Raw genomic sequence first — 13,185 nt, forward strand, 5'->3', positions numbered from 1 at the left:
AGACTTACCTGTAGCATCCCAAGGACACCAGGGAAAGAGCAGAAGTTTACTTCATGTTCCTGCACGTCTGGCTGCCCCAGCCTAGGTTGTCCAGCTGGGACTCCAAAGAGCTCCACTCCCCGGGGAGCCAGGTGGCCAGGGAGCCTCTGTCTTTTCTTGCCTCTTCACAGATTCCAAGTGTGTGTTGTGCTGTGTCTTTTTACTTTGAGACTAACTGCATTTATTTTTGTTCTCTCCCCTCTCCTTGTTTTTTTCTTGCATAGCTCAACAAGCAGCAGCTACAGGTACTGAAGGAACGTTTCCAGGCCTTTTTGAACGGGGAGACGCAAATCGTAGCAGATGAAGCATTTTGCAATGCTGTGCGAAGTTACTATGAGGTGAGCTGTGTGCTTTGTTCTGTGTTATGTTCATACTATGCCTTTTAATGCAGGGACAAGGAAAGTAATTTCAAGTTTCAAAGGCTGTGAACTTCCAAACCTTCTAGAAACAGTTTCCTCCTAAACCAGCTTTGCTGTTTTAAAAGTTGAAATCTACTGCCTGGGCACAAGAGAGAAACTGAACTGGAAAATATTCACCCTTTTTTAAGAAGGGAAAAAAAATGTAAAAAGAGAAGATAAAATGAAAAACCCCTGGTGCTAAAAATCTTCCTGGCAGCACTTGATACAACTAGGCACTGCTATCTTTATCTCCATATGTCCAAGGTACCTTTTTTAATCAGCACTTTGTAAGCTACCATCCTGAGAAATATGTCTTCTGATTTTTAGTTACCATGCAGAAGGTTTTGGTGAGGACCTGCCTGTTCCCTTCTGAAAGAACAGAAGTTTTCCATGCAGATGGGCCAGCTCTCACAGTCTGCTGTGACCTCTGAGGCATGTTCAGTGCCTACAGCCCCCAGTGCAGATCTGTAGGTGTAGTTTTAATTGCCTAAGGGACAGTTCCCTATTCATAGTATATGGCTAGTGAATTAATTTCTTACTCTTCATAAGTGTTACTGTATTTTCATTTTGCTTCATCCAACTTCTAGCATGCTCAATGAATCACAAGGGCTGTATGTTAAACTTCTGTCTTTTGAGGTGTCTTCCTTCATATTTCAGTCTACAACTTTTTTTTTTCAAAACTAGTTTTATTTTTGCTGTATTATTCATTCATTTTTCCTGTCAGCTATTATTTTCTAGGGAATAAGTTTTTCTTTGAGGAGAAAAAGATGTGATTTATGTCCTAGCTTGGTTTTATCTGCAATAAATTATATTGCACAACAAAAAAGAGAGGGATGGACAAGTGGTTTTCCTGTTGTGCTGAAATCATGGGCTCAGTGTGTAGAAATAGAAATTTATGTAGAAACCATAAAACTTCCTGAGGTTTTCCAAATTCTGGTCTGATCATTGCTGTGGCATTTGAAATTAAGGAATTCTCACAAAAACACGTGTGGAAAGATGAGGACAAGTCTGCGGGTGAAAGTATTTTAGGTGTGTGAGAGCACGACAGGAGCTGTTAGAAAGTAATCCATTTTTCTGTATAACCATTTAATAAGTCAAGGCTGGGAGGATGGACAGTTTGGAAGATGTTGCAGGGCAAGGCTGAGCTACTTAGTGGCCCAGCAGAAGGTTTCAGAGTAAGGGGTTGTCTCAAGATGCTGAACTTGGGGTAGAATTGAAAAGGACTTAATGGTTACAGTTTGTTCTTCTAGCACAGCATGTAAAAAGCTTGATGTGTTAGAGGAAGTAGTCTGCTCTTTGGAAAGGATGTAACAGTGAATGAAAATGATTTCAAAATAAATGTCTAAACAGTAACTGTTCTGTTAAGATTTACTTCATCTATTTTTTAAATGAAATTTTTTAGACACACTGAGAACAGTTTTTTAGCATATCTGCTCTTGCAATGAAAGGCTATGCATAATAATCTAAGATAGCTTTATAAAACGAATGGTTCAAATTTTCCAGTTATTTTCAGATATTCACCATTTTGATTTAAGTGTACAAGTGTTCTGAGTGTCCAGTTTCAAACAAAGAATTCTGAAACTCTCAACATTACTGTCAAGGATATAATGACACCAAGTGCTTCATCCTGTGTTAATATACCATGAGCTGATATATCAGCTATAATACATTTTTTTAATTTGTTTATCCCAGCCTCCCAATTCCTTTTTGCATTCTTTCCACGGACTTCCTTTCAGACTTGCACAGCCTTTTCCAGTTGTGCAGTTTGAGTCAGCATTTGCTAGTCATTTTTAATTTCCTTTCAGGGGTGTAGTAGGTAGTCACCAGTAGATTTAATGAACGGTGCAGTGGTGGAATCCAGCTGTACTTTAGTTCAAGCTACTGCACGTCTTTAATGCATTTTAACCAAATTTTATGCATCTGACCACATGTTCTTATCATTACTTATATGCATCTCTTGTGCCTTTTTCCTTTTCTTTGTTACCCATCTGTTGAAAATACTAATTTCTGCTACTCCTTTGTGTGTTCTGTTGATGCTGGGCTCTGATGATTTCTTCTCTCTGTGTCAACCACATGTGATCTGTCACATCTTTCATGTGGTGATGCTTGTTAGTAGTTTGAATTATGGGCATTTTCCGTGATTCTGTCATACAGCATTTTACAAACCTGAGTGCTAATTTCCTTATGCTTTAGTTGATCACTTACAGTTTAATTTTACCTGACAGGGAAGGAAAAATATATGTGGTCTCCTCAGTAATTATTTTATTCTGCAAATTATTTACTTGCCTTTAATCCTATGCAGTAGTCATGGTTTTGGAGTTATTATAATATTGTTTGCAAATCCAGGGTATATTCATTACTGTAGTTGATTTTCCACTTTGAATATGAAAGAGAAGGTCTGTTTTGGCGGTGTGACATAAATTCTGTATCAGTAGTTGCAGGTGTTTTCACTGTAATCTGTAATTACTGAGTTTGTTAAGAATGTGTCCTCTTAAGAATCTTAAGAGCAAGCTCCAAGGATTTAGGAACTTACTAATGCTCAGTCTTTGATTTACTTTTTTTACAAATATTTGCAGAAAGGCAATTTATTTGCTAAATAAATAAAACTGAATTTCAGCATTCGTTTCACTGTGCTGTAAGTCATGCTCCTGTGTCAGAACCACTTGGGAAATGTACACCAGTCAATTTTTTTGCCTTATTTCCACCACTATGTCTTTTCCAATGCTGCTGTGGTTTTTAAAACTGTCTATGAATAATCTGGCATTGGTTTTCATTTATCTTAAAAATGTAGTAGAAAAAAATCCATATTCATAGGAAAAGTTACATAAACTCTTCTTTAATCCTCCAGAAAATGTTATTTTCATGTTCTGTGTAATCTCCCCCCAGCATCCCACCATACTTTTTGAAAGTATCACTGAAATTTAGCGTGTTTCATTTTTGTATACATGTAAGTATGGTTCTCTTAAAGAATGTTTTCCTCTTCAACCTCAGTTTTAGAGAAGGTATGAAATGTTTACAGTTCTAATTCTGAAATAATTCTCTCAGAGTTAGCATAGGATTTTTTTTTTTTTTTTTTTTTTTTTGTGTGGAAAATTCCATTACAGACATTGAACCAGATTCTAATCAGTAGAACATCAGATGCTGGTGCTGCTTTTCGGAAAAAGAGAAAAATTCAATCATATGGCAATTTTTTATGAGTAATTATATTGAACCCACTGCTAAGTGTAAAATTAAGTGAGAAAGTGACTTATGAAAGAAAGTATTTTTTTGCTTAATTCAACCCAGTATTTTAGAAATTTGTCTGTGAAATAGTAGATAATCTTTCATTCATCTGTTCTTGCATGCTCTTTCATTGTGGTTGGAAAATGCTGTTGTGCAGAGCCCGAAGAGGTTCATTTTCCACCTTTGATATATATACTTTTAATAGGTATGCATATACCTTGGGCTGTACTCACAGTGCTAATCCTTTAGACTTGAATTTATGCAGTCCTAGATATCAGTAAAATGGGTGCAAAGAACTGTAATGAATGTTTGAAATACTGTGAAAACTTTTTCAATATTTTAATGATTGCAACTTCTCAGATTTTCAACTCTGCTTAAAGCACTGTGAAGCTGCAAGAAGTGCTACGTACTGGTGTTTTTCCTGTTTTTCTTGCTGCTCCATTTTAAATATGTGGTTCTAAGCCATGATTACCTCCTGCTGCTCAAATCTGAATGTTAAATGCAGGATCTGTAACAGTTGGAACTGTGGGGTGTTTTGAGAATTTAAAATCAGACTTAGTTGGACTATACCTGTTTGCCTGCGACACAAAGATCATATTTAACATACTTTCTGTTTAAGTTGAGCTGATTTGTGTACACAAACCTAGGTAATAGTTTGGCCCTGCCAGGCTGCACAAAATGAACTAAAAGTAGAAAACAAAGGAAATAAGAGATGAGAACGAGCAGAGGACTTATGTCATAGAATGATTTGAATTGGAAGGACTCTAAAGATCATGTAGCCCAATCTGCCTGCCGAAGGCAGGGACATCTTTCACTAGGTGACTTACTCGAAGTCCCATCCAACCTGCCTTTAAGGACTTACAGCAATGGAGAATCTATAAATTCTCTGGAAAATCTGTTCCTATATTTTACCACCCTTTTTATAAAATCCAACCCTAATCTACCCTTTGCAGCTTTCTAAATGGTGCAAGAAAGCCTTTCCTTTCCTTCATTCCAGTGTGTGTAGGTGGCACCTTTCAGCTCCTGCGGTAAGTATGCCAAGTGTTGTACAATCACCAAGCTCCTTTGGTACCTAATCCTGAACTGATAATGCAAGCTCTTGCACTAGTCCTTAGAAAAGGAGGAATTGTGTTTATGGGAGCTCTTGTATATGAAGACATTAAATATTGTGTTACTCTGCAAAAAAGTTGAGATATTTCTGCAAAGAAAGGAGTCAAACAATTATGCTATTTCTGCCTGTGATTGATTATGGAAAACTTGGTCGGAAGATTTTTTTGCATGGACATGAGGGCAAAGGGATCTCACTGATGAAATGAGAAAAATTAACTAGCTTTCTGGACTAAGTGGTGCTTTGGTTGATTTTACAGCTTTGTTTTTAATATCAGCTACTTTAGGCACACCATTTTTATTCAAGGCAACAAAAGGCATAGTTGATCCCGATAAATATTTCAGAGATGAAGGTGACACCTAAAGGAACCAAGAAGTATTCATTAGAATCAAAACATAGTACACTCAAAATAAATAGTAATTAAATGTTGGAACATTCTGGTTTTATATTATTGAGGCAAAATAATGTAATCAGTAGATAATACATTTATTTAAATATGTTAAGCTAATAATTGTAGAAGCTAACAGGGATTCAAGGCATAAATTCACTTGTTTCTGCTTTCATTTTTTTCAAAAGTCGTAATTGGCATGTGCATGTATTTAAGGACATGGGCTTTATGCTCTGTTCAAGTTCTCTTCAAAAACCTGAGTACTACAGCAGTATGAGATTTATGGTTGGCACAGTCTCATTTGGAGAAGCTGTTTCGAAAGGATGTTTTCTTATAGTAGCTTTAGGATAACCTTGTGTTTTGCCTTGTGAGGCAGCCTTTTAACACCAAATACATTTGTAGTTGCAACCTATTAGCACTTACACAGTTTCCTTACAGTTGCTTTAAAACATTGGCAGATTTGAGGTCAGTGTAACATTCCGTGGAGTCTGTTATTTTAGATGTCTGGTTTAGACCAGTTCTTTGAAAAACTTCTTAAAAGCTTTTAGGCCACCCCCGAGAAAGATGCATAGCACAGGTTTATTTAGGTCATCCATTTTGTTGAAGATGCTCTAATGCCTTCAGTGTTTTGGATCACCAACCACAATTTGGCATGTAATGGAGATTGTCTCACTGTTAGCAGTCTAATTATTTTTCTGAAAGAAGTGAGGGGGAGATAAGATACGACAAATTAAAACATGCTTTACATGATCTCGACTCTTCCACACTAAGGAAAGGCCTGATAGAGTAGAACTGCAGGCTTTGTGATGTACATCTTTCTCTTGGGAGTGCTGTTGTATTGCTGTTGCTTGGAAAGTGTATCAGTACTGAAATCCACAAGTCTCCTGCATTACACATAACTACATTTAACTATTCTTTGCATTTTTAGACTGGAACTTTCCAGGTAGGTAGTTGATGGGTAGAGTTTAATGCATTGTCTGTACCAATCTTTGGATTTGAAAGTGGTGTGTGCTGATAGGAAGAGAGAAAGAAATGGCTCATTGAATGTAGATGAAAAAAAATCTGGTAATGGTATCCTTTTTGTTTGTTTTGTGGCTGTTGTTGTCCCAGGCAAAAAAGGATGCCATGTAGGTCTGACACTACACTGCAGAGGTAATTAGTTCTGGGCAGTGAGGTATGTCTCTGCTGTAGTAAGCATTATGTGATGTTAGCTACTTGTTTATTAGATAAATTCTGAATGTCTGTTACTCTGAATAAACCAATTAGAAAACCAGCAATGGCCCACATTGTTACACAACAGTGAATTTGCTCTGCTTTGCTTAATTGTTTTTTTCCTAATCTCAGTGCTGTTTTACTCAGTCTCAGAGGAAAACAAAACTTATCTGGACCTTGGTTTTGCAATTAACAACACGTTGCACTGAGACAGAGACTATACACATTTTTGTTGATGCTGTCTTCTGGGCAAGTAAAAGAGTGGAGATTTTTTTCTTCTAGCCTGATACTAGTAAAAAATGTGACAGTTTAACATCCTATCTGCCAAAATCTTGCAGGGGATATTAACATTTTACTCTGTTTTTTTTTTAATCTGAAAATCATTATGTGGAAGGATTTTTCTTTCACTTCATGATGAAAGGATGACAGCTCTTGATCTTTGAAAATTATCCTTCCTGCTACCTTTTCCAGGTTTCAGCACAGAGCTCTTAAAGCCCTTTGGATGTGGAAATAATATCACAAAATATTTCATTAAGAATTATGTTAATGCCAATGAATTTTCTTTTGTGCCTTTATATTGTGATGTCTGTTTGTTCCATTCAACAGTATCTCAGGGACTCTCCAAATCAGTGTGGGGCAACAGGACACTTTTTTCTCCTTTTAGCAGTCAAACAGATATTCAGCCATGACTGAATTTCTCTCTCTCTCTGTGACCAGAGGGAGGTGAATTGTTTTGTCTTGAGAGTACACTTGAATATCTCAATACAAGACAAGTGAAAATTCCTACAAGACACCTATGGACTCCATTTGAGCTAAAGTTAATCCAGCCAGGGTCTCTCTCTCTCCTGACTCTTTAGGTTCTAGAATTTTCTCGTGTGATTTCTTTAGGCTTCAAGTTTTGATTAGCAATCCACTGTAGAAAGTTGCTACATTAATCTAATCAATAATTTCACTGAATTGCAAACAACTACTATCTAAATGATTTCTTGATCTTAAACACACAAAAAAACCTCAAAACCCGAACAAAAACTCCCAAACCAAACCAAACCAATCAACCAACCAAACACCCCAAACCCAACCCATTCAACAAACAAGTAGTAAGGGAGAAAACTTCCCATTTTCATATACATTCAGATTGAATTTTTAGGTCTGGTATTTACTCTGTATATTATTTGGCTGACTCATGGATTTCTAGATGGTTGGATAAATAACTTTTGTTTGCATTTTTTGATTGAATCTCTCTGTCAGTGTTTTACTTTGTGTTAGAAAGCTTTATCCGTCAAATCCTTGAGAGATGTGTGACTTGTCCAAATCTTTACAACTTAAAAGTAATGTCTTGAAAAAGTGCTCTTAATGGTGAATTCTTAATCCCTGAGTAAGCCAAGCTAGAGAGGACGTGGCAGTAAGAGGTAAAAAAAGTCAGCAAATGTATGTCTGAAATCCAGAAATCAGTAAATGAGAAGTGAAGTTTTAAATTCTCACTCATCTCTCTCAATCCCTTTGCATATCTCTTCTGATACTAATTTCAAAAGGTAACAACAAATTCTTATATCCTGAGAAATGCAAAGGCAGAGCACAGACAGTGATTATGTAAATATTATTTTAGTGCTTTTTGTCAAGTTTTGATTGATCTACATTTCCCACCATGGGATATTTCTGAAAAGCCACATTGGAAAACAAGATTATTCTCAAGCTTTTATTTTCTAAAGTACTGTAGAGATGGCTTTTTCTATTTCATGTTGCCTTAAAAAACTATACTTCTCACTGAGCAAGCAAGAGGTTTCTTCAAAGTTAAATGCAGGCATAAAATTTCTATCCACCCAAGATTCTCAACAAGAAACAACATTATCTTAAACAGAGCATACTAGGAGAAACGGATTACCCAGTCTGCTCCAGTTAGTAAACATCTTCTTGGAGCAATGCTAGTGAACAGTAACTACCTCATTAAGGAAACTTGCTTTCCACTTGGTCTTGCCATTAAACCATTTCTCCTAATTTCCTCATTCAGTATTTCCTATTAACTTAAGCTCATTGCATTAATTTAAGGTCATTGCTTAGCTTGCTTTGTTTTAAATGTGAATTGTACAATCTTTTATTTTATTATCCTTGGTATAAATATATCTGTCCCTTTCCTCCTTAGCAAACAAAAATATTGAGCAAATTACATATTCTTGATATGTATATAAATTGGTATCAGACATTTGTTATGGTTTCACTTTGGACCTTTCACTTACTCATTTCTTAGGGTTGCAAACACAGCCCCAAATCCTGGTGTGGTTCTGATTCTTCATACTGCTTTATGTTTTATTCTGTAATTCCTCTCACACAGCTAGGTGATGGTCCTTACAGAAGTGAGTGATCAGAAGGGATTCAAATTTTAAGAATGATGTAAAGGAAGGAGAATACGTCTGCAGGTGTTTCAAACACATCTAGGGCAGCTGTACCCAGAGCTACCCTGTGTGTACCTCAGTTAACTTGTCCAGAACTGGCTTCTGTCTGTCTGCTTGCCAGCATGTGGTCGCAGAGATGTGCTTCAGCATTCAGAGCCGAGTCCCACACAGCCTGCTGCTTGCGCAGTTGCTAGTGACTGACAAGATGATTACAGACCATGCTGCTGGTTAGTTGTTTTTTCTTTTTTCTTATGAAATAGTCAAAAGATGCAGTTCTGCATCTGTACTTAGAAATCCATATGGTCTTAGATGTGCATATTGATTTAATTTCTCTGGACATCTTTATGCTTCCTGTTATCTTCAGATATGATGGCAAAGTAGTTGTTGAGATGCTCACCAGGCTACAAGGGCAGCACTGCCCAGCTGGAAAGCTGGGTGCTTGGAACTTATGAGCATCACATTACTTTGAGCATTTCCCCACAGTATGAAGTGTCAGCATGCTGGTTTGCAGCCCAGCATGAGAAAATAAAAAATCTCCTGGGGATAAGACCTTGATATTTTTCTTACATTTACATTTTCTGTTCTCAGTGTACCTTTCCTAGTTTTCCTTTGAGAATAGCAAGCATCCTTTTTTGCTGTGTGTTTCTGTCTCTGCAATTTTCACTGTGACAAATATGCTTCATGAATAATGTTATTCTGCTCCTTGTATGCAGCTACTGCTGCAGCAGAAGTCTTCCAAGTCTAAGAGTAAGAAGTACATTAATCAGAGAGGAGGTTTCAATTTCAATCCAAGCTTCTCTCAAATCTTTATTCCTGAGCATAAAATTAGTCACAAATAAACACTCAAAACTTCCTATTTTGAGTCTATTCACTTGCAAATCTTCTATAATGTTTCTTTGAACATTAACAATAAAAGGAGTACACCTTTGTCAGTTTATATATTAAGTTACAGCATGTTTATTTGGTCTTTCTTACTTATTCTCCATGGTTTGTTTATGTCCAGACAATTTAGAATGCTGTGGTAGAAATCTGTGGACAAATTACAAGTCAGTATCCACCCCTTAATTATTTTACTGGTTATCTCTGAATGCAATTCAGTTTTTAATGCTTTCAAGAATATTTCCTTCATAAGTAGTTAAATTACATGGAAGCAAAATGAAACAAAGCGAATGTAAATATTTCATTCTGTACTGGGTTTTTTGCAGTGTTGTGATGAGCTGTGGTACATGCAATGTGACCAGTACTGAAATGCCCACTGAAACCCCTTTGGCTTTACTCTCTTGTCATCTTTTACACCTTCCTCCAGGGCAGTAGTGCAGAGGTCTTTTATTTGAGATAAATCTGCGAATTAGCCTTCAGTTAAGTAATTTTGTAATTTTAAAGTTTAATCTTTTCTAATGGAAAGCAAGTTACCTTCTTTTTTTGGCTTTTGAGGTTTTGTAGCTCAATAAAACTTAGCAAAAAGCTATGGAAATCACTAAAACAAAGCAGCCAAATTGTTTAAAAAACTATTTTTTTTAAAAAGATGATGAACAAGCTTCCTGAACTTAGTAACATTCAAGCAGAAATATTGTGTCAGATAAAAATCTAAGATATACATTGTCCTTTGTCAGATACTGCCAAATCAAAGGAGATTTTTGATGAAAAAATACCAGGTCAGGGGAGGCTCATGCAAGGCTTTCCATGAGTGTCTTCCTCAATTCCAGTCATCAGGGCTCAGGGAGATCCTCTACCTCTCCACCTGTCACTGGTAACAGCATGAGGCAATTAACCAATTATTCAATTTTGTCTTTCAACAACAGAAGGAGCTTGTGGTTACTGTGTTTGTATTCTGTGCGGGCACTTTTGTGTCTGGAAAATAAGCCTGGGATCAGTTAAAATGTTTCCTTTTCTCATTTCTCAGAACTTTGTTTTTGGGAGGGCGTATGGGTGAAGTTTTAGAAGCCCTATTGTCTTATCTCCACATTCAATTAATTTTCTTGTGGTCACTGTAGTGGAGGTGGTTTTAGTTGCTCTCTGACCATTCTTTCTCTGCTTGTGTTGGGAGGGAATAATGAACTAAGAAAAGCAATCTTAAGATATAAACTTTTCTTCTGACAGTGGCATACTGTCCTAACAATTTTACAGATACTTAATTGTGAAAAGACCAAGTAAGCTGGTGCTTGGCTCTCCAGTAACTGGTATAATTTGTGTAACCGGAGAAAAAGGTTTTTTTGAAAGACCAATTCTGATCTGAGACTTACAGCAGTAATTGGTGATTTATTGTAAATCTCTGTTGCCTTATTCCTACTCTCAGCCTCTGACTGTGCTTCAGATATACTGCAAATACAGTTGAGAAAATGAAACGAGGGAACAAAAAGTGATGCATTCCATTTATCTCCCTCTGTTTCACTGCATGCTTTGAGTTGATGAGTGTTCTGTGCCTAAATTCTGGCAGGGGGCTCAGAGGGGAAGAAGAATGAGCGTGTGTGTCAAAATGTGCTGGGAACCCACAGTTCTGCCGTGGCTGTGCAGCTTTTAGCTCTCTTTCCCTCTTGGACTGCGGAGCATATCTATCAAGGCTCACTGGGAAGTAAGCTGAAGCTTTCATCCTTCCGCATGAAAGAGATTTGCCACTTTTCTAATCCAACTAGCAGTGAGTACTGCTTCAGAAAGTCAATTTCTGATGATGATGAACTGATCAAAAAGGTAAAGGTCCTTCTTCCCTACTTGGGTTCTCCTGATGCCACCATTATGCTACCTTGAGTGTAGTTATAGTTCAACACCTTCAACACTGATGTTGAACTTCAAAGCTAAGACTGAAAGGAACCACAGATCCAAGTCCACACCAATCACAGGCACTGAAGAGAAGATGAATGAAAGTCCAAGATAAGTGATCACCCTCATGTAAGTAACGAGTTTCTCACTGTTAGAGGAGTGAGCTTTAAACACACAGGACTCGTGGTAGTGGCAATTGGCCCAGATATGTATGGATGCCAAAGTCCTTTTTATGGATTCCTCTGAAACAAAAGTTGAGATGTCACCCCAAGATCTACTTGAAAAGTACTCTCCTGGAAGGATGCCTTGTTTCTGACATTAAGCTAGGAGAGCTCTTCTGCCTTTGAGGATGAACTCAGGAGTATGCAGCTTTTGTTTCCTTGACAATATTACAAAGATGGGTCTGAGAACTGCCAGTGTGCCACCCTGATTGATCATCATGACCCAACATGTGTGCAGCTTGTATCTAATTGCATTCTGTAGGTCCATGAAGAGGAGACTGAGTTGTCTGCCAGCATTACAAGACAGTTTGATGATGCAGAGGTCATATTTCCATACCAAAAAATGGTAGCAAGGAAAGAAAAATTTACATGTGAGAGCTGTTACAACTATTTGAAGACAGCCTGTGGAACAAAGATAAGCCCTCTTTGAACAGGAGTCACTGAGAAATTTCCAAGCAGTTGAGGGGAAGATGATTTTGCTTGTGAAATGCAGATTTCTGTTCTACCATTAGCTCTGAGAAGAACTCTGTGTATCACTTCAGAATCAGATTGGTCACTGTGGGTATCTTCAGGCTTAGCATTGTTTTATGACTCTTGATCTGAATATACATAGTAATTTCTCCTGACTTAAATATGAAGACTTGCAGGGGCTGTATGCTTCACAATAATTATATCTGTAAACCTAATTTCCTCTCCTGAAAGGAAAGGTATGTTTGTCTTTCCCTAGGGTGAGACTCGAGGCAAATGCTGCTTGCAAAATGTTCATATTTAACCATTATGAAGTTGAGTAAGTTATCCTGAAGGACTGAAAAAATGTGTAGGTAAATAGCATGTTATACAAGGATTGGAATAATTTAAGTAGTCAAGGAATGAGATACTTTTTTTAGAAGTATATAAGCCCCATGTTTGTCTGTCAGCCCAGACCCATCTTTTAAAAAGGAACGGTGGCAGTGAATACAGCTGGCAGAGGAATCTGCAAAGCACAAGCAGGCATAGACTGAAAGCTGTGTGCAGTGTAAGCAGTAATAAGAAGTCCTTCTTATTACTGTTTGTTTAGAGAAGGTGAAAACCTTTTTTAAAAGAAAGCTCTTAAAATGTACTGAGCTTAACAATGTAGAAAACATTAATTATAAAATAGTCTACAATTTTTGTTTTTTGGCGATGGTCTAAATTAGCTTGTTAGCCCAAGTTAGAAGAGATGTTAATGAATATTAAGTTCATGCTGTTAAAATGTGAGAAAAGGTTATGATTAAACAGCAGTGTGGACATGTTAACAGCTTTTGATAAAGACAGTGTTCCTTTTCCACTCAACAGACTCTGACACAAGAGTTGGTGATTAGAAAATGAAGTCTACTTTTCCTGTCAAAGTAGTGTTAATAGCTGGCCTGATGACAGTCTCTGAGCTGGAGTTTAATATGTTACCTTCAGAACCAACAGCACCAAAAGGCCC

At 37.2% G+C, this 13,185-nt stretch overlaps 1 protein-coding gene across 7 annotated transcripts in view; it reads left to right on the top strand.

Annotated features, from left to right (window-relative positions):
* Positions 1 to 13,185, top strand: part of CADPS2 (calcium dependent secretion activator 2) — a 285,481-nt gene that overhangs the window by 57,861 nt on the left and 214,435 nt on the right. For all 7 annotated transcript variants that reach the window (XM_085042221.1, XM_085042198.1, XM_085042176.1 and 4 more), the window contains exon 2: positions 264 to 377. In XM_085042221.1, coding sequence (XP_084898347.1) covers positions 264 to 377 — 114 coding nt within the window. The remainder of the gene's footprint in view (positions 1 to 263; positions 378 to 13,185) is intronic.

The sequence above is a fragment of the Lichenostomus cassidix genome, chromosome 1Aa (genome assembly GCF_008360975.1).
Source record: "Lichenostomus cassidix isolate B80296 chromosome 1Aa, HeHo_3.0, whole genome shotgun sequence".
Lineage (NCBI taxonomy): Eukaryota > Metazoa > Chordata > Aves > Passeriformes > Meliphagidae > Lichenostomus > Lichenostomus cassidix.